Raw genomic sequence first — 25,904 nt, 5'->3', positions numbered from 1 at the left:
TTAATAGGATCATATGGGCCTCCACAGAGTAGAGGTTTGTATTAACAGGTTTTGTTTTTTACGAGAAATGGATGTCAGCCACTTGCTCAACCTATTAGGTCCATACCCTGACAGACACAAATTGAAAAACAATATCTGTACTTGCCAGACTCAGGATTCGAACTTGGGACTCACGGCGTTATAGTCCAACGCTTAAGCCGCGCGGTCACCGTGGGCGTTGACGTGGGTGTGAAGAAGTGAAGTGAAGAAGTGGGTGTGAAGGCGTATGTAGTTACTTATTAATGTATATAAAAAATAACTTTATTACAGTCCAAGTATTCACGTTTTTCGGTTACCCGCCGCCCTCCAACGGATACTTTTCGTCACTGATATCAGATCATCGCCAGCATTAGAGTTAACTTTCACAATAGTGCCCTAACCATAATATGTTGTTTCTCTATTCTCGCGATTTCCAACTGTAAATAATATATTTTTCCTGTCACATTTTCATCTTCTTCGTTTGTATTTCAGATCGTATGCGGCATTGCGACAGTGGTTATGGGAAGCGTAGCGGCCATTGAAGAAAGGGGGCAAGTCAACCTAAGTCTTGGAGTACCGGCTGGAGCCGTCACGGTGCTGGCTGCAGGTAACTCTATATTTTGTCTTCCTTTTCTCGGTCGTACTACCATTTGCGTGAGGGCGAGTTTATATGGACGTTATTTTATAGATTCTTAAGATAATCTGACCTAGGTTACTTACTAGGCGTAGCTACTTCCTTGTAACCTTGTAGGTCTGTATTTTTCTTACCATGTGCGTTGTAGGCAGTGAACTCCATTACTGGAATCTTCGATTTTGACACACAGTTTTATTTTTACATTAAACTTTAAAATACTTAATGTTTAATAATAGGTCACGAATCCCCCTGGACGTCGTATTTTTTTCAATTCCAAGCCGTGTTTGTCCGATAGTCCATAGAGAGCGATTTTTAGTAAATATTATATTATATAAATCTATCCACTATGTGTGAAAAGTTTTTTTCTCTTGACATTCATATAAGAATATTTTCTTTCATTTCCGAGTTAAAAGATATACTCACTTACATATCAAACTATGTTGTCAGTAAAATATTCCAATATTATAAGGTTCGACTTTCTGAGAGAGGCTGTATTTTTTCCATCCTGAAGAGATGAATAAGTCATAAAAAAGAAATAAAGTAACTGTCACTAGAAACCAAATGATATAGAAAAAAAAACATTTTTTTTTCTGTCAGTAAATTCAGAGAAAAACTTTTGACAAAGTGTTGGAAAATCTTACCTGTATCCACTCAAGTACCTACTTATAGGTACATTGAATTATTAACCACAAGTGTGTAGGTATATTTTTTTAGCTTTAAACGTTACAGATCGACGTATCTATTTTGTTACAAGTCAATAAGATGACTATTAAAAATAAACTTGAATTAAATTCTAACAATATATGTGTTGTGTCGCCTTTTCTAGATCATGACTCTCGATTATATATAATTATATCTTCTGGACTGTATTTACCATTAATGGGACTCTGGGATATTACAAAATATTATAGTACTAAAAAATATTATGTAAATAGATATTTTCAGTACCTAATCCAAATTTAATTATGACTCTTTACAATAAGGTAGCTCTGAGTTATAGCCACTTTAGCCCTACAGTAAATACAGGCGAATATATTATATTAAATAGCTCGTTAAAACTTCAATCCAACGTGAATGATCTTGGAATAATTTTTGACTACATTATTGTGAGTAAGCTTCTAGGATTGACCATTAGACAAACTACGCCATTTAAGAAACCAAATGTCTGACTATTTCATTTTCATCTTACCCATGCAAGGTTTTATTATTGTTATATTGATATAATATATTATATTTTATATTAAATATCCAATAATAGATAAATCGGAATTTTCCAATGTTAATATATTAATTTAAACTTGAATGAGACATATTCGGAGAGAAACGTTGAAAATCGGAAGAACCTATACCTAGAATCTAAGTTAAATTATAGGTTTGACGTTTTGTATTAGTATCACAAGTTTCAAGCTTAAAGCTTTGAATTTCACATGATTGTAACATCGCACACAATAAAGTCCTTGCTATAGTACTCAAAAGTTAAAGGTCTCAAGTCGATTTTTGTCATTAATCGTTATTGTAAATATCGTAATAGATATTTGTCACTTTTGTCATTTCAATTTAAGGGCACCCTTTGTCCATGGCACTGTGCCGATGCACATGACGTACCTTCATAGTTTTGGGATTAATTATAATATAGCAAGAATATTCATCTACAATCGTATACTATGTAAAGATGTTGAAATTTCTGACTTTAATAATAACGCATCTAAGATAATGGTAAATCATTCTGAAAATAAATGTACTGCAACACAGTAATGGAATCATAATGTATGACTCTCGTTCACAGTTCATAAAACTTTATTTTTAAATTTAACTTTACCTACAACTACCAGTAGTAAATGTATTTATTTCCTAAGTTCCTGTTAATAATATATCCGGACAACAAATACATGAGGTACTTCCTGTTTAGTATAATAGTCAACTCACCACACGTAATATTGTTTTGTAGTAAGCTTAATTGTTGAGAAACATTCTTACAGTTTCGCAAGATCCAACTGATCCAGGTGACTTCCAAAATAAAATGCAGAAACTTTCAGACGTGACCCATGATCCAATACAATACAGGCGGACCTCGACTTACGAACGTTCGACTTTCGCACAATTCGCTATTTCGCACATTTCAAAAAAAAATCGTTTTTTTAAAACGTCGCGCTGGCCGTGGGGTTAAGATATCCCCTTCTCGCTCGCTCACAAGCAAGTGCATTTCTTGCGTCACTTGCATCCTGCTCGCACCCGTCACTTTGCTTGTGAGCTAGCTAGGATAGCTGATATAGTCTTGCGCAGGAGCGCGTGCGGGCGTGTCATGTTGTGCGTTTTGCTAATTTTCTTCATTTGAAATATTTCACCCTAAAAATTTATAAACATGAGTGAGAAACGGAAAAACTGCAGTGTTGATACGAACAAAAAGAAATCAAGGACTTATAAACTTCACATGACGTTCTAATTGCGGTGAATCTTTTGCTTCAATCGGACGTTCGTATGATACAAACAGGTCTGCTACGATATGTTCAATTTTGAAAAATAAAATTAAGGAATACGTTCAAAATTGTGGAAATACATTATTTTTAAAGGTTGTTTCCAAAAGACACGGCATAGTTATGGATGAAATGGAAAAATATTTTGTCATCATGGATCGACGACCAACATCAAAAAGATGTCCCTCTGAATATTTCAATTATTCAAGCGAAGGCTCTTAGTTTGTACAAAGATTGGAAGGCTAGAAAAAGAAGATTCTAACACAATTTTTCAAGCAAGTAACGGTTGGTTTATATTAAATTCACTGGAGAATCGGTTGATGCGGATAAATATGCTGCAAAAGAATTTATTTCCTCATTATCCAAAATTATTGAAGATGGAGAATAATCCTCTAGCCAAATATTTAATGTAGATGACACAGGTTTATTTTGGAAAAAAATGCCTAGTCGTACATTCTTATCTAAGGAAGAATCACTTGCCCCTGGGCATAAACCTTCTAAAAACCGATTGACATTGCTTCTTGGTGGAAACTTGGCTGGTGATTTAAAATTGATGCCAATGTTAATTTACCAACCAGAAAATCCCAGAGCATTGAAAAAGAAGGATAAAGAATTGCTTCCAGTAATCAAATAAAAAAGCCTGGGTTTACTGCGTTAATATTAAAAGATTGGTTCACTTTACATTTCGTGCCAGCAGTTAAGCAATATTGTAGATTTACCATTTAAAATATTTTATTTAAAATAAGAAAAAGAAGAGTGGCAAAGAGTTAACTCTTGCTAACTTTTTAAGGGAAACACCCGCAAACCCCACTTAAACATGTCTCTTAAACATCTTATATTTACTTGATAAATATATATTTCAAAATACACACAGTTTAATTTTTTTTACTACCCTTTACTTTCGAACATTCAACATTCGCACACCTTTTCAGGAACCAATTATGTGCGAAAGTCGAGGTCCTCCTGTACTTATGATTAAATGCTTTACGGGTTCAAAGGCCATTACCATAAACAAACTCCACCTCGAACAAGTTCAGAGCAATGGCTTACTAATGTATACCGCTCATAGATGATTGTAGTGAAAACTATACTTTACCTAGATACTATAAATTTTCAATAATGAATGCTACATTTTTATATCGTTTTTATATTAAGCCATCTCGCGAGTGGACAACCGCTGAACAAATGCCGTCATACGCAAATGACCTAATCGATTCGTCAGAAAATTTAAAAATAGGTCTCCGAATTTAACTATTTTACCAGTCATAAAATTATTAAATTAAACTACAATCTAAAAAAATGTCTTGTAATATAAAAAAAGGAGTCTGTTTCAATTTAATTTAATGTGATTAACCCGTGTTTATATAATTTATACAAAATAAAAATAGTAAAAGGTTTCAGTGAATGTAGGTGTCCTCAAAACTAGTCAGTGCATCGGATCACTGCCCAGGGGGCACTAAACGACCACAACCACATCATAAAGTTAAGTGGACACGTAGGCAGCGAAGAACTAGAGACGGAGGAGAGTGGAAGAAGCTTTAGGTACGCTATTTATCCATCAGTGGATCGACCCCGGCTGATGATGATGTTGATAACAACAATATTTAAAAACAATTTATTTTGTATTATTTCAGTAATTACTATATATATATGTCAATATTTTTACCAGGATTTGACATTTAATACCGTCTTTAGAAAATCAACGTTCTATTTCAAACTCGTATTTTCTTTTTATTTAATTATAAATTGCCTTGTTGACTTGCCAAACCTGCTCCATAGAGAAGGTTTCCATTGTCCATCGTGATTTACGCCACATTTTATCCCACGTCAGCCAAAATAATGCTAATTTCACCCGAACCTCTTTCATTCAACGCTGCTGTAATAACAATGTTAGCTATTTCTCCAACATTGATCAATTTAATTACTCACATACTTCTTTTAAACGCGCCATTTCCAATAAATTGTAATATATAATCAACCTGATCGTGAATATATATTTTTCTCTCTTCTCTTTTTCTATTGTTGTTTTTTGTTTTATTCTTTCAATTTTTGGAAATTTTACTGATTACAATATTTTTTATTTATATTTATAACAATTTGGGTACATAGGTAACTCTTTGTTTTATTCAATAAAATAAAATAAACTTATAATAAAGCGTAAAAATAAACTCATTAAAACTCAGGTAAAATATATTAAACGTGTGGTACTCGTACCTACGTAGCATTAGCTACACGCTACACAGAATGAAAATTCTATTTTCTGTTAACAATGTTAATAGAAAGGATTCATTGTACTATTTGGTAAATTGAAAATCATTGTAAGTAGGTTCCTTTCAATTCGCGTCCTGGTAAATACTCTCTGAAATATCATCACATAGAAAACGATTCAATCATAGCCAAAGCCACATAAAATTTGGGTTAGTATATAAATAGGTGACCGGTCGATTACGTTTTATATGGGCCATAGGGCCACTCTGAAAGCTTGTTTAATATTTTATTTAACTACTATGAAACTCAGTAAACGACAGAATAGAAAGATCAAAAGAGTTTGTATACTATTTAGACGAAAGATACAGCTAACAGAGTTTGATCTAACATTTATAAATGTAATTTTGGAATAGGTGCATACTCAATTATTTATTTATTTATTTATTTATTCAGCATCATGATTTGGGATGTATTCTGGCTTCCTTCATTAATTCTATCCGCATATATCTATGATTTACAGTCCAAAAAATGTACACATGTAATCAGCGCTCGAAATGTATACTTTTACGAACCGGAGCGCTCGATAATTTTCTGAAATATTTGGTTTGATTTTATTTTGTATTCCTTATGCCTCGTGCCTATTAATTGTCGAGAGCTCTAATCTAGATTCTAGAGTCTCTATTTCATTGATTAGCTCATCATACTAATGCTCTATTTATAATATAATTTCTCCTAAATATACTATGAAAAATCTAATTATCCCATTTTCTTTACACTTAAAAACCTTAGATTGTGAAACATAACAATATGTATCTGTTTTTTGGAATACGTTTATACTGCCATATAAATAAAGATGTCACCATTTCCAATAGTTTAAGCAAGTTTTGTGGATTTTCGAACCGAAAAGTTCACTTAGTTATTGTTGACTCAAGGCGATACCGGGCTTATAATATGTATATCGGGCAACAACCTCAGGCCTTGTGACATTTTTCGATGAGGTTAGACTACCTCGGGCTTGGTCATCGAAACGTCTAGAAATTGCAACAATACAAAGATCAACAGATTTTCTATTTGGAAACTACATCAAAAATGACTCCTCACGCAATTTACCGAACATTCATGTATATAAATAGCGAGTCATAGTTGAGAGCTTTTGTCAGCCCCATAGCATAGTCAGTCATTTTTCTCTGTCATTTTACCATTGTACTTATTTATTTGTCAGCAATAAACTCTCTCCTCGATTCATTCGAGCCACTCCAAACAGACTCTCATCTCAACACCTTCACCTTAAATACGCTTGTAAGTTACAAGTAACAACATCATTGGTAACCTACTCTAAAACCCTAAAAATAAACCCAGTATTCCCGAGGGAAAATGTTCATGAAAATGAAAATATTATTTTACGGAGTTAAGATAATAGTGATTATGTTTCCACAAATTTATTTTGGATAAAGATACAATATTGCATATAGATCTAGGAAAGATAACAGATAGGCGTAGGGTAGATTGTTTTACCCTAAGTGTGTTTAAACGGGGTAAGCCACAAGGTTAACTAGGCTGACCCAAGGAACTGTGAAAAGGGTAAGCCCTCAGTCAAATATTGCGTTTTGTCAGCGTGGCATATAAAGACAGATTTTCTATGTTACTTATTCCTGTATAATGTTCTGAAACAGTTTATAATATTTTTATATTTCTTTATCTATATTATTTAAAGACTTTCTTCTTTGTAGTATTCTTTATAATGATCTTTATCAGATCCCCCCGACGTTAATCATTACCGAATATACATAATTTGAAAACATATCATGCATATACACACCAGAAAAAATCATTTTGTAGATAAAAATACGACACCCGATGGGACATGAATTTGTATCTGTTGGATTAGTGGCAGTATGCTTTTCCAATAATTAAGCTACAGGAATCTTATTGAATCATGACAATTTTAACTAGTACTTGTTACATGAAATGCTTATCGAATTACTTTGTCGATTCTCTGTCTCTATGTGAAAGACTTTAACGACTTGATGTATTTCCGGTTCCTCAACCAGGATGTTCACTATTTACTAAGTACACTGCATCAATTTGTTTTTCCTCTTACACAAAAACCAGTTGTTGTAAAACTAACAGGTGTCAGCGATTTGAAGTTGAGCATCCCACCAGTGGTTTTATCCGCAAGCAAAGGTTCATTGAAGGGTTTATTTATGAATGAGATATGGTAAGGTAAAGGTAGTAGTCAAACGCGTCACTTTCGTAAATTTGATGGCATGAATAATTCCGCTTCCACATAAATACTTCATGCCCAGTCACTCCGTGCTTTAATTCTAAAGATGAACACGTAGCTCATGGCTGCAGCCACGGGTTTTAAATCTACCAATTGCTACAACCTGTCTCACCCACAAACGCGAACTGCCTTTTCTATACTGTTTCTTCTATAGGGGCGTCCTCACACGCCGCATGCAACGACATTATGACTGAGGATCGCTTGTACCCCGCTATTACTTTACCGCGCCTCGTCACTTCCACCGCAGCTCCCCATACTCTATGTTCTTTCCTGATTTAAACCATTAATACGTGACCTGCAGCTATAACCACTGGTTGAATGTCACCTAGTAGTCGTTGCGACCTGTTGTACCCACACCGTGCGAGTGACCTTCTCCTGCTTTCTACAACACTACCTATACCAAACAAAGCTATATATAAATATTATTTAGTTATTATACGTCGTGAAATTTAATGAGGTTGCCAGCAACTTGTTGCCAATGTGGACACGGCATAAGATTTGCACGTGTGCGCGCGTATGAATTGTTCGCAAAAATATTTTCAAGCTCCGCACACTTTTTATACGATACCAGATTTTTGTTGTTTTTTTATATTTGGCCGAAATAGACTAAAGGTTATTGGGTAGGTACTATCATTCGTCATAATTAATTTGATGAAATCATTTATCTACGCAGAAATAAATGTTGAAAATTTGCGCACATATTTATTCTATATAACATTTTCTGTTCAGTGCGTTTATAATCCGCACATACAATATAAAAAATAAGGGAAACGTTCCTTGTTACCACAAATAATCCTCCAGTGTTTATACTATAATTTTTCATCGACTTCAAAGCTCGCATGAACCAATTGATTACAGACGGAGAATGGGCGAAAGTTTCCGATGCCATATAAACAGCGTGCACGTCATTTTAATGCTTTTCCCAGAGGTCGACAGGAAAAAGCTTCTTGGGAGCTTTTAACATCTCGTGTTCGCACAGTGACCAATGGGGTGGAGCTGTATTATTCTCCCAAACTGGCTACATTAATTATTTTATTCAGAACTATTATGGAGCGTTTTTATTGACAAGAAATCGATTTTTAAGCATTTTAAGATTATCGTTCTCATCAGGCTGCTTTATTTTTCTTGGGTTGTTTTTGCTGCATGGGGTCTCGCATTATCATGCTCCATTATGACACGTTTCCTGGTGAATCGCCCAGATATCTTAAGGTGTCTTTGCCCTGTCGACCAAGTGGTTCCGAATGTGTCATTTATTTCGTGCACTTTATTCTTGGATCCGACCTAACCAATAATTTTAAAGCATGATTATCGAATCGCCCACTTTGCATCAAATAAATCAACGGTAAATTTTTAAACTAACGTGTCAACATTAAAATTTATTGACATTTATAATATCCCCGTAGATGTCACTTTTTTGTGGTTATTGTATTAAATCCTAATCACAAAATTTAAAAAAAAAAATGCAATGATGTACTGTCCGACAACAAGATCTCGTCGATAACAGGAAGTCTCTGTAGTCGCATATATAAGACTTCTCAGTGACGTACCTGACATGGCGGCAACGCGTATTTAAATAATGTATCGGGTTTATTTTTAGATGCGACTCCTTTTCTTCTTTGCAATAAACCAAAAGTTTTCTATTAATAATTTTAACATCACTCCTCATTGTTATAGACATAGTTTTATTATAAAAAGCACCAAATTACGTAAATTGATAGATCAGTACACCACGGAAGCGTAAAATGAAATGATGAATTTGGGGGCGTTCCTCATTTTAAAACGGAAGTGGGATTAACTGCACAGGAGGGGTTTGTTAGTTCACAGTTATAACACGTGGACAAGAAGTTCTTGTTCGATAATAGATAATATGTATTCTAAAGAATAAATCTACAATCCAGTGTACTATATAATTATAGTGTATATCAGGCACCTCCGACGCGTCAATGTCGATCGACCGGTTGATCAAGGGATGGATTTAAATCAATTCCGCCATAGGGGGCCATAAGAATTGAATCACTAAAATGTTAAAAAATGTACATTAATTAATCGTAATATATGATTTCATGGAGATTTTGAAAGGGGAACCACTAACCATTCCTTTTTTTTATTTTATTCACTAGCGTACATGAAAGTCGTTTTCAAATTAACTATGAAGAAGTGAGCTTTAATTTAAACTGAGGCGTAGTTTCCCATTACCGTCGCGCAATAGTCTCTTTGTTCAATAGAAGACTAGATTGAAAATACGTATGTAAAAGAATAACAAAACTTTTAGTAGTTATAATAGCTAGTAGTTAACTTAAAGTTTTATTTGTAACACTTGTGTCCTCAGCCAATACGTATGATAGAGTTATAAAATGACATAGGGAGAGTGTGATAGATCACTGCCAGTTTTGATACGGGATTTTAGATTACAGCAGTGATTTCCAAACTTTATGTTACTACCCCTCCCTTTTAAAAAAAATCTAATCTTAGCGCCCCCCCCCCCCACCCTTTATTTCATTAAATAATATAGACACATTTTTAAATAGTCAAATGTACTAAGTAATCCAAAAATGAAAAAAATATAAAAAAATGTACTTAGGTATATTATATTAATTTTTTAATTAATTTGTTTTCCATGTGATGAATGTGCTTGTTTATTAGCACAATCAATTTCAATAGTGGTCAATCCAAATTCATCAGCGTTCATTGACAGAGGGATTCTATCATGGGTCCCACATCCTGAAGCGGGCCGCCAGGCCAGGATCTTTGGCGGGGCCACCTACCTATCGCTGAGGTTAAGGGCAGTGAGGTACTCTAATATAGTGTTTCGTAAATTATACACGGGAGTTATCATTGAAGTATTTATATCAATCATCATATTATAGGTTTCACATCAAATTGCAACACACAACCACATATTTAAAAGCCTTGCAAGCTTATTAATAAAATAATGTGAACAGTGCATTAGCAAAATAACCAATAGCTCAGTAAATAGATTGTTGTTTGAGACCTTATTTTTTTGTAATTTTGATTTCCAAAGCTCCAATTTTTATGAATGCCTTCACTTTGTCTTTTTAAATCAGTGAATGCAATGATTTAAACAGTCATTTTTTTTTAAATTTCAACCAAATAGACAAGTTTAACAACAAAATTATCGTTCCTAAACAAATTTGCCACAAATTTCATCATTATGCGAGATAGCCAGCGCGCTTCGCAATAGTATAGAAGTGAGGTATTAAAAAATTAGTTCCATATTTTCAGACAGGTTTGCCGTTTTATAAACTATGCATTTCCAAACTGCAAACCTGTGGATACATTAATAATTGTGTCAAACTTTTCGCGCCTCCCTTTGCAACACTCCGTATTTCAAAAAAACACTACCTTATTCTTAGATCAATACTTATTATAAAACAATCATTATTCGTAGGATGTTTATTTTACTTAAATGGTCAAATACATAGCTTATAATGAGTATCTTTAGAATTATCTTCAAATGTGTTAATCTTGCCCATTTTTTGAATAATAAAATGCCTAATTCTTGTCAAATTTTTGAATCACAGAGATTATCAATATAATTTTTTATCGTAAATATTTCACTATACTAATGCCGACATAAATTATACTGATGGTTTTATAAATGCGTTTAAAAATTAATAAATGTAAAAAATCTTAACACCACTGCACATTTATGTACTGAAATATGACTATATTCTAAAACATTAGAGTGAGAGGTTTAAAAGAATACTATTATATGTAATAAAAATACTTTATGCAGTCATCAAATGTTTAAAATAAATATAAAGGATAATAAGGCTTCAAAATTATAAAAATAGATTATCTACAACGTTTAATGAATGTCCAGGATCATGCTTTGAAAATAGAACAAAAGCTCCATTTTCACCTACTTTGAGCATGTCCCCCCTTAATATTAATTCACATATTAAAAAATATTTCAAACTTATGGGTATTCCTATTATTAAATATACCAATAAATTAAGTATAGTTAAAAAATAGTATATCTACTTAGGTATATTTTCATTTCGATTTCGACTCCTCCCGTATGCTCCTACGTCAAGAGAATAACACTGCAATGACTTCACGTTGACCTTTGACTTCTATAACCCAGTATATTTCCACTTAGGTCTTAGAGAGTCATATCTTCTTTATAGTACACACATTACTACACCCATCACTGCCATAAACAGCGACCACGCGATCGTAGCTGGACAAAGGATATACAAGGCTCTTTCTTCGAAAGATGCCGGTCTATATAATAAAAATGAACAATATTATTTTATATATAATTTTACATTTACGAATTAAAATATATATTATATTCAACCTAGAGTCGGTATGAACACTTCATAATATTATATTCTCGATTTAACCTACTTAAATAAAAACGTTTTTAAGTACAATCGATGAATGTTTGTAAAAATCGATGTTTTTTATTGAACATACATAATTTTGAAAACACTTCTGAGAAAATATATACCCAATAGAAAAAAATCTTTCTTGAAAAAATACGACACCCAGCAGGAATCGAACCTGCGTCTCTCGGGATTCGCGCCCACGCATATCGACCACAATGCTATAAGATATCCTATCTAATTGCGACAAATTTTAACTAATTGCTCTTACAATACTCTCAGAGCATCTATTCTATACACAAGACTGCTATCGGCGGCTATCGAGGGAAGTTTATCATATGTATCTATTGAGGTATTATAATTGCTACAATAAGTTAGTGTTAATTGTTACAATAAGTGCTATGTTATAACAGCACTTCTCTTGGCTGTGTTAACTTTTAGAGCGAGATAGACAGCTTAGACGGATAACTAATTGTAACAATAATTATAATACATAAATATGATAAACTACCCTCGACAGCCGTCGATAGCGGCCGATATCAGTCTTCTGTATAGAATAGATGCGCTGAAGCGCTTTCCAAATTGAGTTACTATTGGAAATCGGCTTTTGTATTTTAAATCAAAGTAGGTATTAATTATTACTTTCATTACTAACCGACATTACACTCCGAGATTTTTTTTGTAACTTACTTGAACTTGCTAATAATTTAATTAAGTAACTATTTTTTAATTCAACGAATAATTCACAAGATTTAAGAATTTAACATTCATTTTACAACGTTTTTATTAGCTCGTATTCTTGTTTGTCCGGTGGTCGTTTGTCCAGTACAAATCTTGCAATCGATTTTTAACTAACTTCCCGACTAGCTAGACATTTGAAACTTTTAGAATATATCAGAACACGATGCCAATGCATTCTTTTAACACTTTTAGCCATCTTTAGGCAGAATTGAATTCATTTTCAGTTAATTCTGTTTTGTATGGAAAGTTATTTCAGAAAAATCCGTAAAAAGTAAAAGACTAGAAGTAGAAGAGTAAAAGATTGGTTCCTAAGGGGTTGGTCCTAGCAACTAAATTAATAATATATACGTGCGTTACTACGGAAATCAAAATGACATTTCAGTATTCTATATTTGTTTGTTTTTTATTTACTTCATATCAAGTACAAGTTTGAGCATAATAATTCAACAGAAAATTTAAAAACGTTGTATATAAAAAGTTCTTTTCATCTTGTAATTATTTAAATTAAATATACCTACATAATAGGTACGCATCAGAACTCCAATCCCAAAAATCGTTCGATACCTTTTAGAGATAATTTAATACACTACATTTTAAAGATAATCATGGTATAAATTATGTACCTACTCGTAACAAAATAATAAGACGTCCCTAGGCGAAGTGCCACCTTTAAGCAGATAGAATTCAGCCCCCTTTCATATCATGTACTTATTAAGTTTCAAATTGTCTAAAAAATTCTTAACTACCTACTTACCTATTTTATTATTGATTTTCGGCTCTTCACCAGACACATAAACCAAAAAACTTTAAATTGACATTACACATACTAATTAGAGCATTTCCACGAAACCTACTTTCGAACAGTGGTGATTTTAGTTACCTACGTGGAGCTCTGTGGTACTGACCGGTTTGGAAGCACCCTTGTGAAAAAATTTCATGTGCGATAAACTGCCATTATAGTATGTATTGCAATGGGTAATTACAATAATGATGGTTTTTTATGCTTCGATTATTTTTAAAACTAAGATTTCAATACATTCTGAAGCAGACGGTGCTCTCAAAAGTAGTAATATTATTTTTTATTCGTTCCTTCAATCTTTACATTTCATTATACGCCACCCATATGCAACGCATGACCTGCCTATCCCCACAGGACGTCACTGAATAAGATTGAGCTCCTTTAACGAATGTCCATTTAAGTTTATCTCGGAAATAAAAATATAGTATTTTTTCCTTTTAATGTTGCATACACCCTGCTGCCATGCGACTGAATGAATTACATATTATTATTTTGTTCTTCACGATTTCGCTCACGTAGGCCTTACTCGTAGAGTGATGGCCGCCAAATTCACGGCTAGTCAAAAAATTGATATAGTTTTTCTAGGAATATTTGATCCAGTGCAACGACCCAATGGGTTGAGTGAATAACTTACTATTCTGGTAATGGAACCTGGTCGCCACAAAGGCCAATTTTGTTGCATTTAGAAAATTTATGGCGTCATACTATCAAAACGGCAGTTTTGTATTTTTTTTCTAGATGCCTTTATATCTCGCATTTACTACGAAGGTAGTCGTAAAAGTATCCGGCCTGACGAAGGACCTTGGCGATTCTCACTATAAACAGGGTATCGAAGCTATCGAACATAGCTGGGAAAAGTGTATAAACTAAAAGGAGAATATGTAGAGAAATAAAGATATTTTTCCCCAAACTCTTTTGTGTTTTCGTTGTTAGGTCGGGTACTTCTGGGACTACCCTCGTATCAAGGTTTCTTTAAAAGGACGTTAGCTCTCTACTTGATGCCAAGTCAAAAAAAAAATGTGCCGGCTAAGAAAAATGTCTTATTGAAAATAATTGGTTTACTCGCATCGGGTTTTGTATTTGCTTTTGTTACATATTACATTTTTTTTAAATTTTGCCTCTACATGCTCTCCTGTCCTATGGTTACTTTTAAGTAAGTGTTATAATTCAGACAAAGCACACTTGAGTAACCTCAGTTTTGGATAACTGCTTAACATCCAAACGTAGGGTCCCGTAATACACCCGATTAAGATCGGGTCTGGTGTGGGGGGCGGGCGTGGTTTGGTGGGGCCATTAACTTCAGTGTTAATACAACCTCCTCACTATGGAGGCGCATGTGCTACGATTTGGATCGGATATGGTAATATTTTATTTTTATTTTTATAATTTAAGGTTGGAGCGTTCACAGGAGCGTGCACAGGACAGCCGGAGGGGCAAGAGGGGGCGCGTGGTGTGCGCGCGTGCTCTGGGCAATGGCGTGCTCGCTGCAATTCGCGCTTCTCGTGCTCGCAATCCGGACCATGGTCAACAGACATTCACATGGCGAAGAGTAAGTTATATACTATATTTTTCAATATATTATTCCGGGTCTCCCACCTGTGGTGCGGGAAGGTTTTTAAAAAGTTCTAAAACTTGTTGCTCAGACCCACTACACCACGTGCACAATCTCGTACTCATACCATCGTTATGACGTAATGAGCATTTTAATCAAAAATAAATGACAAATAAAATACATTTTTCATTTTCAGTCACACAAGCAACACTTCCCTAGCGCTGGCAGGAATTCACGGGGTCCTGGCATCCAGTACATTGATAGTGGCAGCATTAGGGGCTCGCCTCCGTTACATCTACGGACCTGCCCCATCAGCACCGCCCCCACATACAGCGAGGTGCCCGAGGTCTACGTCACATACTGCAGTCAGTATGGTAAGAAAACTGCAGAATGTTTACCGATCCTTCAATCACCGAGTCGTCGAATCATAATAATTTATTTAATAATTAATTATGTGAAACTATTAGTTAATACCTGACACCACTTGTTGTTAGAGTATCCTCCACGTAACTTTGCAATTGTACACAGTGACAAGATTTGTGTGTAATACGCACTGCGTATTAGTGTATTAGTAAATGCCAGGCGCCTGATTGGCTAATTTCATCAAATAATTCAAAAATAATAAGATAAAAAGAACTTTTTATATACAATGTTTTTAAATTTTCTGTTGAACCATGTAAACTTGACTTGACTAGCTTAAACAATCAAAAAAATTTGTAGTTGACATGACATATTGATTTCCATAGTAACGCACGTATATATTAATAATTTAGTTGCTAGGACCCCAGACCCCTATCAACCAATAATGGTGTCGAAATAACTTTTCATACAGAACAGAATTAACTGAAAATGAATTCAATTATACTTAAAGATGGCTAAGTATTAAAAAAATGCATTAGCATTGTGTTCTGATATATTCTAAAAGTTTCAAATGTCTAGCTAGTCGGGAAGTTAGTTAAAAATCTATTGCAAGATTTGTACCAGACAAATAAGAATACAGGCTAAGAAAAACGTTGTAATAATCTATTCCAAATTACAAGTTTACGTGGAGGGTAGTGTACATAGTTGTCAATTAATTAATTCGCATGATTCAGAGGCGGATAGATAGCCTCATTCGGATGGTGAAAGATATGAGTTCAAACCTTTCCTGTTTCAATATATTTTTTAGGATTTTGTATAAGGCTTCTGAGGGTTTTCAAAATTATGTATTTTCATTAATGTTGTGTATAACCAATATTGAATATTTAAAAAAATCTTAAGCCACGTTCTCTGAACGAATGTTGAATAACACTTGAAAGTCAATTGATACAATATGGAAACCATATAGTTGATCAACTTGTAAGTTGAATTAAGCGAGACTGAGGTCCTTTCTACTTTTGTAGATTCAATAGTGAATCATCATTCGAGTCAACCGGTTGCCTTGCAAGCTGCCTAGAGTATCAGCTTGTCAAACTTGTTTGGTTCACTTAAAGCCATCTTTATTACGACTATCGGTCCAACTTTAATCGATACATCCCTTTCGATTTTTTGTTCAACATTTAACAGATAGTTGAACAACAAAAATCGCCATGTGAGAATGCGACATTATTGAAAGATGCCTAGTAGCACCATTAAAATTGTAAAAAAAATACCCAATATAGGTAGGTGTATGAATGCCGAGCACTCGATGGTCACAGACACAAATTTTACATCGAAACCAAGATACTGGGTCGGAATAAGGGATATTTCTCACGATTGGTAAAGGAGGCCATTGAAATCCATAGATACCCTGAAAATATTAATAGGGATGATGGGTTACAGTTAAAAACAGCATGGCTTCCGGCGTTGTCAGCAAAATCCAATATTCGATCCGATACATCTGGTCATAACGATTGACACATTACTCTGAGCAACGTTTGCTCTTAGCTAATCGGATTCCTTTTGTCATTCTTAGAGCGACATTTGCATATAACACATAATCTCTCGATAATGGCCTCTACAACGAAACGTTGAGGAAAGAAGGAAGAAGTACATGCGGTGGAAACCCAAGAATCTATTATGATAGGTCTGAGGTGACGGTTTTTATAAAACCACACTATAAAACATGGCCTAATTAAAATTCAAGTTCAATAAATTATTTAAAAATTTTGATTTTTGCAGGTACCTCTGACAATTAACTATTCTGGTCAGCCAAATGCCGTAGATGCAAATGGGAAGACGAGTGATAACTTGAGCTCCGATAATGAAATGATGGAGATCAGCATTGCAGACAACAAAATCAGTTCCAGCGACATGGATTCCTCATCAGAAACGAAAAGTCCGCAGAAACAGTCGACGCCCGCCAAGATTCAACCGGAGACCAAGACCGCCTCGGAAGGGGTGAAATTTGCTGAAGAACCAATAGTGACACCGCACAAAACATCAACGCGGTCCAAAGTTTTTGATTGCAACGACGTTGTCAAACATGGACACAGTATGAATAACAAAATAGTGAATAACACTGTTCAAATTGACTGTGAAAATCTAAATGGTGGCAGTGATAATGAACAATGTGACGATAAGCTGACAAAGAATCTCATTTGATCAGATTTTATGTTCACTTTGAAAGCCATGTTGCCACACAAGGTTGATCAATGATCATGTATAAATAATAACAATATTAATTTTTAAAGCAACTTTTCTGTAATTTTGTGCTGGACATCAAACAAACTTATTCCGCACCGCTCCTATTCTGTTGCCACACCAGTCAGATTATTTCAGGCAAATGAATACCCCCCGCCTACTAGAGTATACGCTTCATAGCTTTGCACTCCGGCTCTACGATGAAAATGATGTAATATATTATTCTAAAAATATATGTTTTAGATATTATAATTATCTCTTTATTTATTTATTACTACATATTAAAACAAGTGAATATCATTTGATTTATTTTTTTGCGAGGTAATCAGGCAGATGTGTATCAGTGTAGTTAAAAGTGCAAGGTTACAAAACGTATACTCTATCTACCTTGCTTTCCATCATTCTGACAACAGATATTATTATACTCCACTTACCAGAGACACCTAGCGGAATTAATACGAAGCTTGCAATTTGAGACATTTTTTTGATAATTTATATTTTAAAGTATTTTAATTGATTAATAAATGTACTTATCTGAAAACCTTAAAAAATAAATTTAAAGTCAAAGATTAACTTATAATTAAAAAAACATTATAAAATGTAATAAAAAAAGAGTATAAAAAAAAGGATTTCAAGTTATAAATATTTATATTTTTATAAAAATCGATGTTTTTTTAAATAAATATTAAAACGATGAATTAGTCAAAAATCTACACGAAAAAAAATAGAAAACTTAATTAACTAAATTTTAATAATAATTAAGTACAAGATAAAAAGAACTTTTTATATACCACATTTTTAAATTTTCTGTTGAATGATATAAACTTGACAATTCTATGTGTTAATAATTTAGGACAAATAAGGTAATAATTGTCAACAAAACATTTTTTTGCTATTTTGCAACATACAAAATATAGAATACTGAAATGTCATTTTGATTTACATAGTAACGCATGTATATATTAATAATTTAGTTGCTAGGACCACCCCCTTAGCAACCAATAATAGTGGATTGGATAACGGATTTCTTCCGAAATAACTTTTCATACAAAACAGAATTAACTGAAAATTAATTCAATTCTACTTAAAGATGGCTAAAAGTATTAAAAGAATGCATTGTCATCGTATTCTGATATATTCTAAACTTGCTAGTCGGGAAGTTAGTTAAAAATCGATTGCTAGATTTGTACTGGATAAACAACCATCGGACAAAAATAAGAATACGAGCTAAGAAAAACGTGGTAATAAATATGACCATAAAATATAATGTAATAATAAGATGTGGACCTGTAACAAATTCACATTTTATAACATTTTTTTACAATAATTGTAAGTTTATCTTTGACTAAACAAAAAAAAATCTTTTTAATGTTGTCAGATACATATTATTTATTAATTAATACAGTTAAAATTGTAAATTATCAAAAAAATGTCTCAAGTTGCAAGCTTCGTATTTTTCCGCTAGGTGCCTCTGCTGGCATGCCTCTCCCCCTTAATGAAGCATAACTACAGATAAATAATTGCTTAGGTCCATTTAAGAAATTACATAATTACTATGAAATTAAGTTTTTTCCCTGCATGTCAAAATAAATTCCTAAAGCATCTTATATTTTTTATGTAGCCGCCGAAATAAATTACTGCAGCGTGTAGGATGCATTTTGCCCTGAATATAATAAATAATATATTCATCCTTTCTCCAGAATTCGTCTGTGATTACTGTAATCAGACCGAAAAAACATGTGACGATTATATTTTTTATATAAATTATTTTTTATTATTTTGCAAACCTAATATTAGAAAATGAGAAACTATGTTTTTAATTTTAATTTTTTATAAAATATATAAAAGACAATGCAATATTTGTGTTGTCTTTAGTCCTATTATCTATACCTACTACAAAACATTTCATGTAGGTAAATCTATAACCAAATAGCACAATTTATTATCCAAAGATATTAAGGTATGTTTAACTCCCCCTATCAACTGTCAAAACTCTACCATTTTATTTATTTGTTCATCGTCTGTTGGTCAGTAGCAGAGCATCGGCAAATTGGACAACTTATTGTCTATGACCTTTTGGCTTGTCAAAGGAGCGGCTGCACTACATTAATAATTATTATCCAATTAATGTTAGTAGGTATTATAATTTATAGCAAAACATTAAAATACACTCTATATAATATAACTAGTATATAAAGATGAATTATGTATATACAATTACGTGTATAATGACTGTCTAAAATTAACTCAAAGATTAGTTAATTAATTAGGTAATGTAAGTTACAGATAGATCATAACAATTTACATGATTAAAATAGGTAATAATCAAGTGGGAGTGTAATATTAAAAGGGGCATCTAGCTAGAATATAATAATATGAAGTTTACAATAATTTAAAACATTAATTTACTAATATTTTACATGTCGTCTCTAAGAACATCATAATTTATATAAAATTGTCATTCGTTGAACACTTTCATCTTGATTAGGGAATCCAATCCCGAGCCAAAATTCTGATCCCGGGATTTCGGGATTACAATTTAACAATCCCGGGATTGGCATTTTTTTCCATTGTTAATATAAAAATTTTATATTTACAAATAACATTGATAAAATCGGTCTAGTATAATTTATACTATTTAAGACATTTATTGTTAATATTGTATATGTTCAATCTTGGAAATACATAAATTTAATGGAGTAAATAATATTGTAATATAAAATAAATAATAATGTGAATTTAATATAAGATTGCTGTTTCTGATAGTAAAGACTTAATGAATGGGTTAGCGAGATTTAAAATAGTAAAGCAAATCATGGTGTACTTGGTTCTGCTTGGTTCTGCTTCATACATCTAATTAGTCAGCCAAATATGAAACTGCCGTAAAATGTAAGAGATCATGGTGGAATTACTTTGTGTATAGTGCGAATCATTGTTATTTTCCAATCTTTCTCATTTTTATTAATTTATGTGAAAAAATAAAATGAATCGGCAACTTACACATAGGTATAAATCAAACTTCATTGAAACTCAGTTTATTTCTAATGTAGTTATTTGTAATTAAAAGTATTTTTTCTGTTATATTTTCGTTTTTATTTTATTTTCCATAAAAATTGATAAAAAATGAATCCCAAAAGTTTCGGGATTATATTCAAGGCTCGAAATGGACCGGAGCGCACCGGAGCGCCGTTCCGGTTCGTAAAATCTCCAAAATTATCGCTCCGTCTCGTGGAAAAAAATATTTGAGCGTTTGAGCTACGTAGGCCCGCACGTAGATAGCGAGCGTAGATGAGCTATATAACAAATATTCAAACACAACTTTTTTTGGAAAATACACATAAAATTAGATAACTATGTTAATATTTTCGTAAATTTAATGAACGCTCCGGTTTGTAAAATGTTCCATTTCGAGCGCTGATTATATTAATCAATCCCAGGATTCATAGGTATCGAAAATAGCTCAGGATCTCCAGATCCCGGGATTGGAATTTCTAATCTTGATATTATTACATATTATTTTATATAATTGAGCCGTTGCCCGGAATAATGTTGTATCCAACAAAACTGTCAATGTTGAGTTATTGATGGAATAATGTTGGGTATGTTATTATGCATCTTTTAAGGTAAGTATTATGGTCGGGAAACAATATTTAAGCTTGTGGCAGCATTTTAAAGTTATTGGTTTATGGAAGAACGTTGTCTATGCAGTTGTCAAAATGGCGTCGCCGTCCGTCAATATCACGGAGCGTGGCTTAATTCATGTAAATAAAGGAAGAAAACGGACATCCAATGTTTTAAACTGGAGAGATAATAAAGCCAAGAAGTTGAAGGATGCAGGAAAAGAATATTTATCCAGAAAAAATATTATTAAACCTGCAATTGAGCCACCGAAACAGGTTTGTGGAATAATGTTGTATACGATTTGACAGTTCTATTGATGTCACGAATAAAATTACTATGTTCGACATATTATTCCTCGTCGAACGTTAATCGATTGTATTCAAATGATTTATCCATATTGTTATTTGATAATAATGCTTGCATTATATTACTCTTTATATTGTTACTTAATATAATACCTTTTCAAATTTTTTAATCGTTTCTTTCTATTTTTCGCAGGGTCGCGTTTGTGCCGAAAAATGTTTGAATCGCGGATGTGTTCTCGATTTTAACATTAAGACAGAAATACAATCAGCATTCAGGTTGCTAAATCATAATGGACAGAGTCATTATCTCGTCTCATGTATCGAGAAATTGAATGTCGGACGCCGTATTCAGAGAGCAGACGAAGATAGTGCTAATTATGATAATCACTCACCGATTGACTTATGCTTTGTGACCGTGAATTTGCTTTAATAGAGCAAAGGAAACGGGTTTCGAAGGTAATGGTGCCGGATCAGTGGAATCAGGTTATTAAAGAAAGCCGTCCAAACAACCCATTTCATATACAGAATATGGATCGCATTGACTTTAAAAATTTCACAGATGTTGAAAATGCAATGCAGAGACCAACAAAAATGAAGATCACTGGTGCCATTTGGCTTCAGCTCTCTGCTGATGATCCCACGACAATCAGAGCTCGAACCTCCCACAATGAACTGGAATCATGGACATCATACAGTCTTCTACCACCTCTTCGTGGAGGACGGGGAAGATTGGCTAACGTACGGAGAAATTTCATGCAGTTAGGGAGCTTGGAACTCACTCCAATGTACTCCAATCCGCTGCCAATCAAGGCTGCTAAGCTCAAAGACCTCAATGATATGTGTGAATTCATGCTAGATGAGCACGCTGCTTTCTATAAGGCACTATTGAGTGAAGTAGAATAAATAAAAAGCATTTTGTGGAATAATGTTGTATGTGAAATTTTCATATACAACATTATTCCATTAATTCACTATATTTTTTTGTAATAAATTCAAATTTAATTGTCTTTCTTCACACTTTATATTTTAAAACTCTTAATAATTGTTTGTTTATTGTATTTCAAATATAAAATGTAAAAAAACATAACTGATTTAGTGTTTTCCATTTTTCTCAAAACAAGAATATTGTTGGATACAACGTTATTCCGAGCAACGGCTCAATTTATCAGTAAATTGTGTTAAACTGCTTTGTCAACCGCTAGATGTCTCCAGTTGAACTACTGTGTAGCACTGCGCAATTTTATTATTTTAAATTATATTTTTGCCACAAAAATAATTCAGCTATCGATAGATGGCGTTGACAGCATTTGATACTGAAAATATATTGTAATTTTTAACCTGATCACTGTCAGAGCTGAGTTAACTTGTCAAAGCATGTACCTATGTCATGTCAGGCCATGGACGAGTAAACTCGTGCGTTCTTGTAAACTTCATAACTTCTAAATAAATTGCTTGTGTATATTTTCTATCCAATTTTATCATTTTATTGTGAAAATAGTCACGATAAACTCGAGATACATGTTGATTTGGTAATTTTTCACTAATATTTATCATTCTGTTCCTATTTCATATTTTTTAAGGGATTTATTTTATTCTATAAATTCCAAAAACAAGTGTCCACCTAGTAAAAATTAGCTGGCAGTGAAAAGGTCGATTCATAATTAATTTAGGATGATTGATTGCACAATGCTCATAATATTCAGTCTTGAATAAAAAAAACTACTTTTAATCTAAAATCAAAAAAGGACATCTAATAATATTTGAATCAATACTGATGCCATCTCTGAATCATACTTAGTAATGTTGATTATAATCTTATTCTAAATTACAAAGATGGTAGCCATTCATATGTTGACGACATTTGGAAACCTGCCTCAGTTACATTGATATTAAGAATTAGCCACAAGAACTATATTAGGAATGACGTGTGTTCGAATATAAATGTATGTTTATGAGGCTTTTTCAAATTATATGTTAAAAGTTTTTACAATATATAATATGCAGTATAATGTATATACAAACATCTATGTATTTATTAAAATGGGACCTCAACAATGTAACAGAGATTTCAATATTCAACAAGATAATAGTTGTCCAATGCTGCTGCTACTCGTATGTTACATTTTCTATCTTCCTGTATGGGACAAATTAAGTATACTTGAACAATGGACATGCAAATTATAAATTGGAAGATTCTACTATGTGGAAGTATGCAATGTCATCATCATCATTATCATCAGCCTGAATCTATCCACTGCTGGATGAAGGCTAAGCTGAAGGAAATATCAAACTAATGATATTATTGAATCTAATAAAATTGGAATATTACTGTCTGCAATGCTCCACGAACAACGCAGGATTTTTTGATCTCAACGCTTATGGACTTTTTTTCGAAATGACAGCTCTAACTGATCTGTAATACATTCAATTTATATGTAACCCATCTAGGGTATAGCACCGGCAGAAGTTGAATATTGTGACACAAAAATCTACATAATTGATGCATCATCTGGTCATTATTACCTATGAAGTATTAAGCCGGGTACTCATTAGCAAGCCGTAACCATGTACGTTGCAAATACAGTAACCAGTATGGATACCAAATAATTAGTTTACGAGCATAATAAATAATTATTCTAGATATGGTTACAGTTACGGCTTGCTAATGAGTACCCGGCTTTGTAAATAGTCTGTAATCATAAAAAAAATGACACCCTAGCTCTTATACAGTGTGTTTCACAATCGATTTGCAATAGTTGTACATTATGCTGTCTGAGAAAAGAAAGGATATTTATATGTACGTAAGTGTTCAAAATTAGTTAAATATATCCATACATATTTATAATCAAAAAAGGATGATTCAAATCAACATGTCGAATTAATAAATTTCACACAAAATATAAGTACCTAATGAGGAAAGTGTGTAAAGTTGTCCGAAATTCAATTTACATAGTGAGTTTAGACACAGTATGGTCATGACATTCATTTTCATTATAAAATTCACATTGTTGAATGGTGAACATGAATAGGCATAGTTAGTATTGCAATAGTGATTCAAAATACTAGTGAAACACCAAATGAAACCAAAATAAATTATATTTTATGCCCAAAACAACCTACTAAATTTATAATAATACTTAAATAAGTTATAGATATTTTTGAATATATACTTACCTTATTTTCATCTTGTAAATATTGTTGTAACCTTCCATTGTGCTATTAATTTTATTTGGAAATATAATGTTGTTGTATTAAAATAAAGTTTCCATAATATTTACATTATTTTGTGTTTATTTTTGACCTAAAAAAACCTTTTTAATGTTTTCAGATACCTACCTACATATTTTTTAATAAATACAATTGAAATTGTATATTATCAACAAAAAAATCTTAAATTGCAAGCTTCGTTTCTTTCCCGCTAGATTCTCTGTTGGCATATAGGATCCCCCAATATAAAGGTTTATCAAATTTGTACTACAGATTTTAAAACATCAATTATTCTATACCAGCCATTTATTCTCAGTATTGTTTGGAAAATTATGATGGAAAGATACATAGTTGTACAGCGTATACAAATTGTTAAAATGAAAATGTATCACAACAATAATGAATCTATTCGTGTTACATTTAGGGCATTATGTGAAATTTATAGTCAAAATAGTAAAGTTGACCTACAGAGTTTACTATTTGGTGTAATTTGGGTGTAAGGGAACATATTTTTTTGAAAACGAAAATGGCAATGCAGTTACGCTCCTTTCACATTATACAGTTTTGACCGTACGGCAAAAAATCGTGAGCGTGAAGAAGAGCATGGCCCTTTTCACATTACACGGTGACTTTTAAAAACCGAAACGGCGCCATATAGCAGCCGTCCATTAACACTGTATTCACGGCACCCAGACAGCCACCAATGACTCAGTGGTGTACGTGACCTAATGCACGCTTTCACTTTAGACGGTTTTAAATCAACAACACTCAACCACAAACTGAGCTTGTGATGGAAAAAAACGTGCATAATCCGTATAGTGTGAAAACACCGGATTTTTACCAATCGATTTTTTTCCGTACGATTAAAACCGCATAGTGTGAAATAAGGGTCAAGTACTATCAAAGAAGAACACTACAGAAACAATATGACAACTGATTTTTTCTGGCATGAATTAGATGAATTTGATCTGGACGATATGTGGTTCCATTCCAACAACATGGTGCAACATGCCATACAGCTCGTGATACTATCATCTTATTGAGGAAAAATTTCAGTAAGTATATGTATATATCTTATTTGATAACACTTTACAAATGTTTCTGGATT

General features: G+C 33.0%; 1 protein-coding gene across 1 annotated transcript in view; it reads left to right on the top strand.

Annotated features, from left to right (window-relative positions):
• Positions 1–17,624, top strand: part of LOC147070968 (uncharacterized) — a 35,189-nt gene extending 17,565 nt beyond the window's left edge. The window contains exons 2-5 of the mRNA XM_085949169.1: positions 511–625; positions 14,903–15,059; positions 15,259–15,436; positions 17,202–17,624. Of these exons, the coding sequence (XP_085805295.1) occupies positions 511–625; positions 14,903–15,059; positions 15,259–15,436; positions 17,202–17,624 (873 nt within the window). The remainder of the gene's footprint in view (positions 1–510; positions 626–14,902; positions 15,060–15,258; positions 15,437–17,201) is intronic.
• Positions 17,625–25,904: the final 8,280 nt, after the last annotated feature.

The sequence above is a fragment of the Rhyacophila brunnea genome, unplaced genomic scaffold (genome assembly GCF_057557595.1).
Source record: "Rhyacophila brunnea isolate RB1 unplaced genomic scaffold, BYU_Rbru_1.0 scaffold_21, whole genome shotgun sequence".
NCBI classification, from domain to species: domain Eukaryota; kingdom Metazoa; phylum Arthropoda; class Insecta; order Trichoptera; family Rhyacophilidae; genus Rhyacophila; species Rhyacophila brunnea.
The sequence above is the reverse complement of the archived record's forward strand: the minus strand, read 5'-3'. Positions and strand labels throughout refer to the sequence as shown.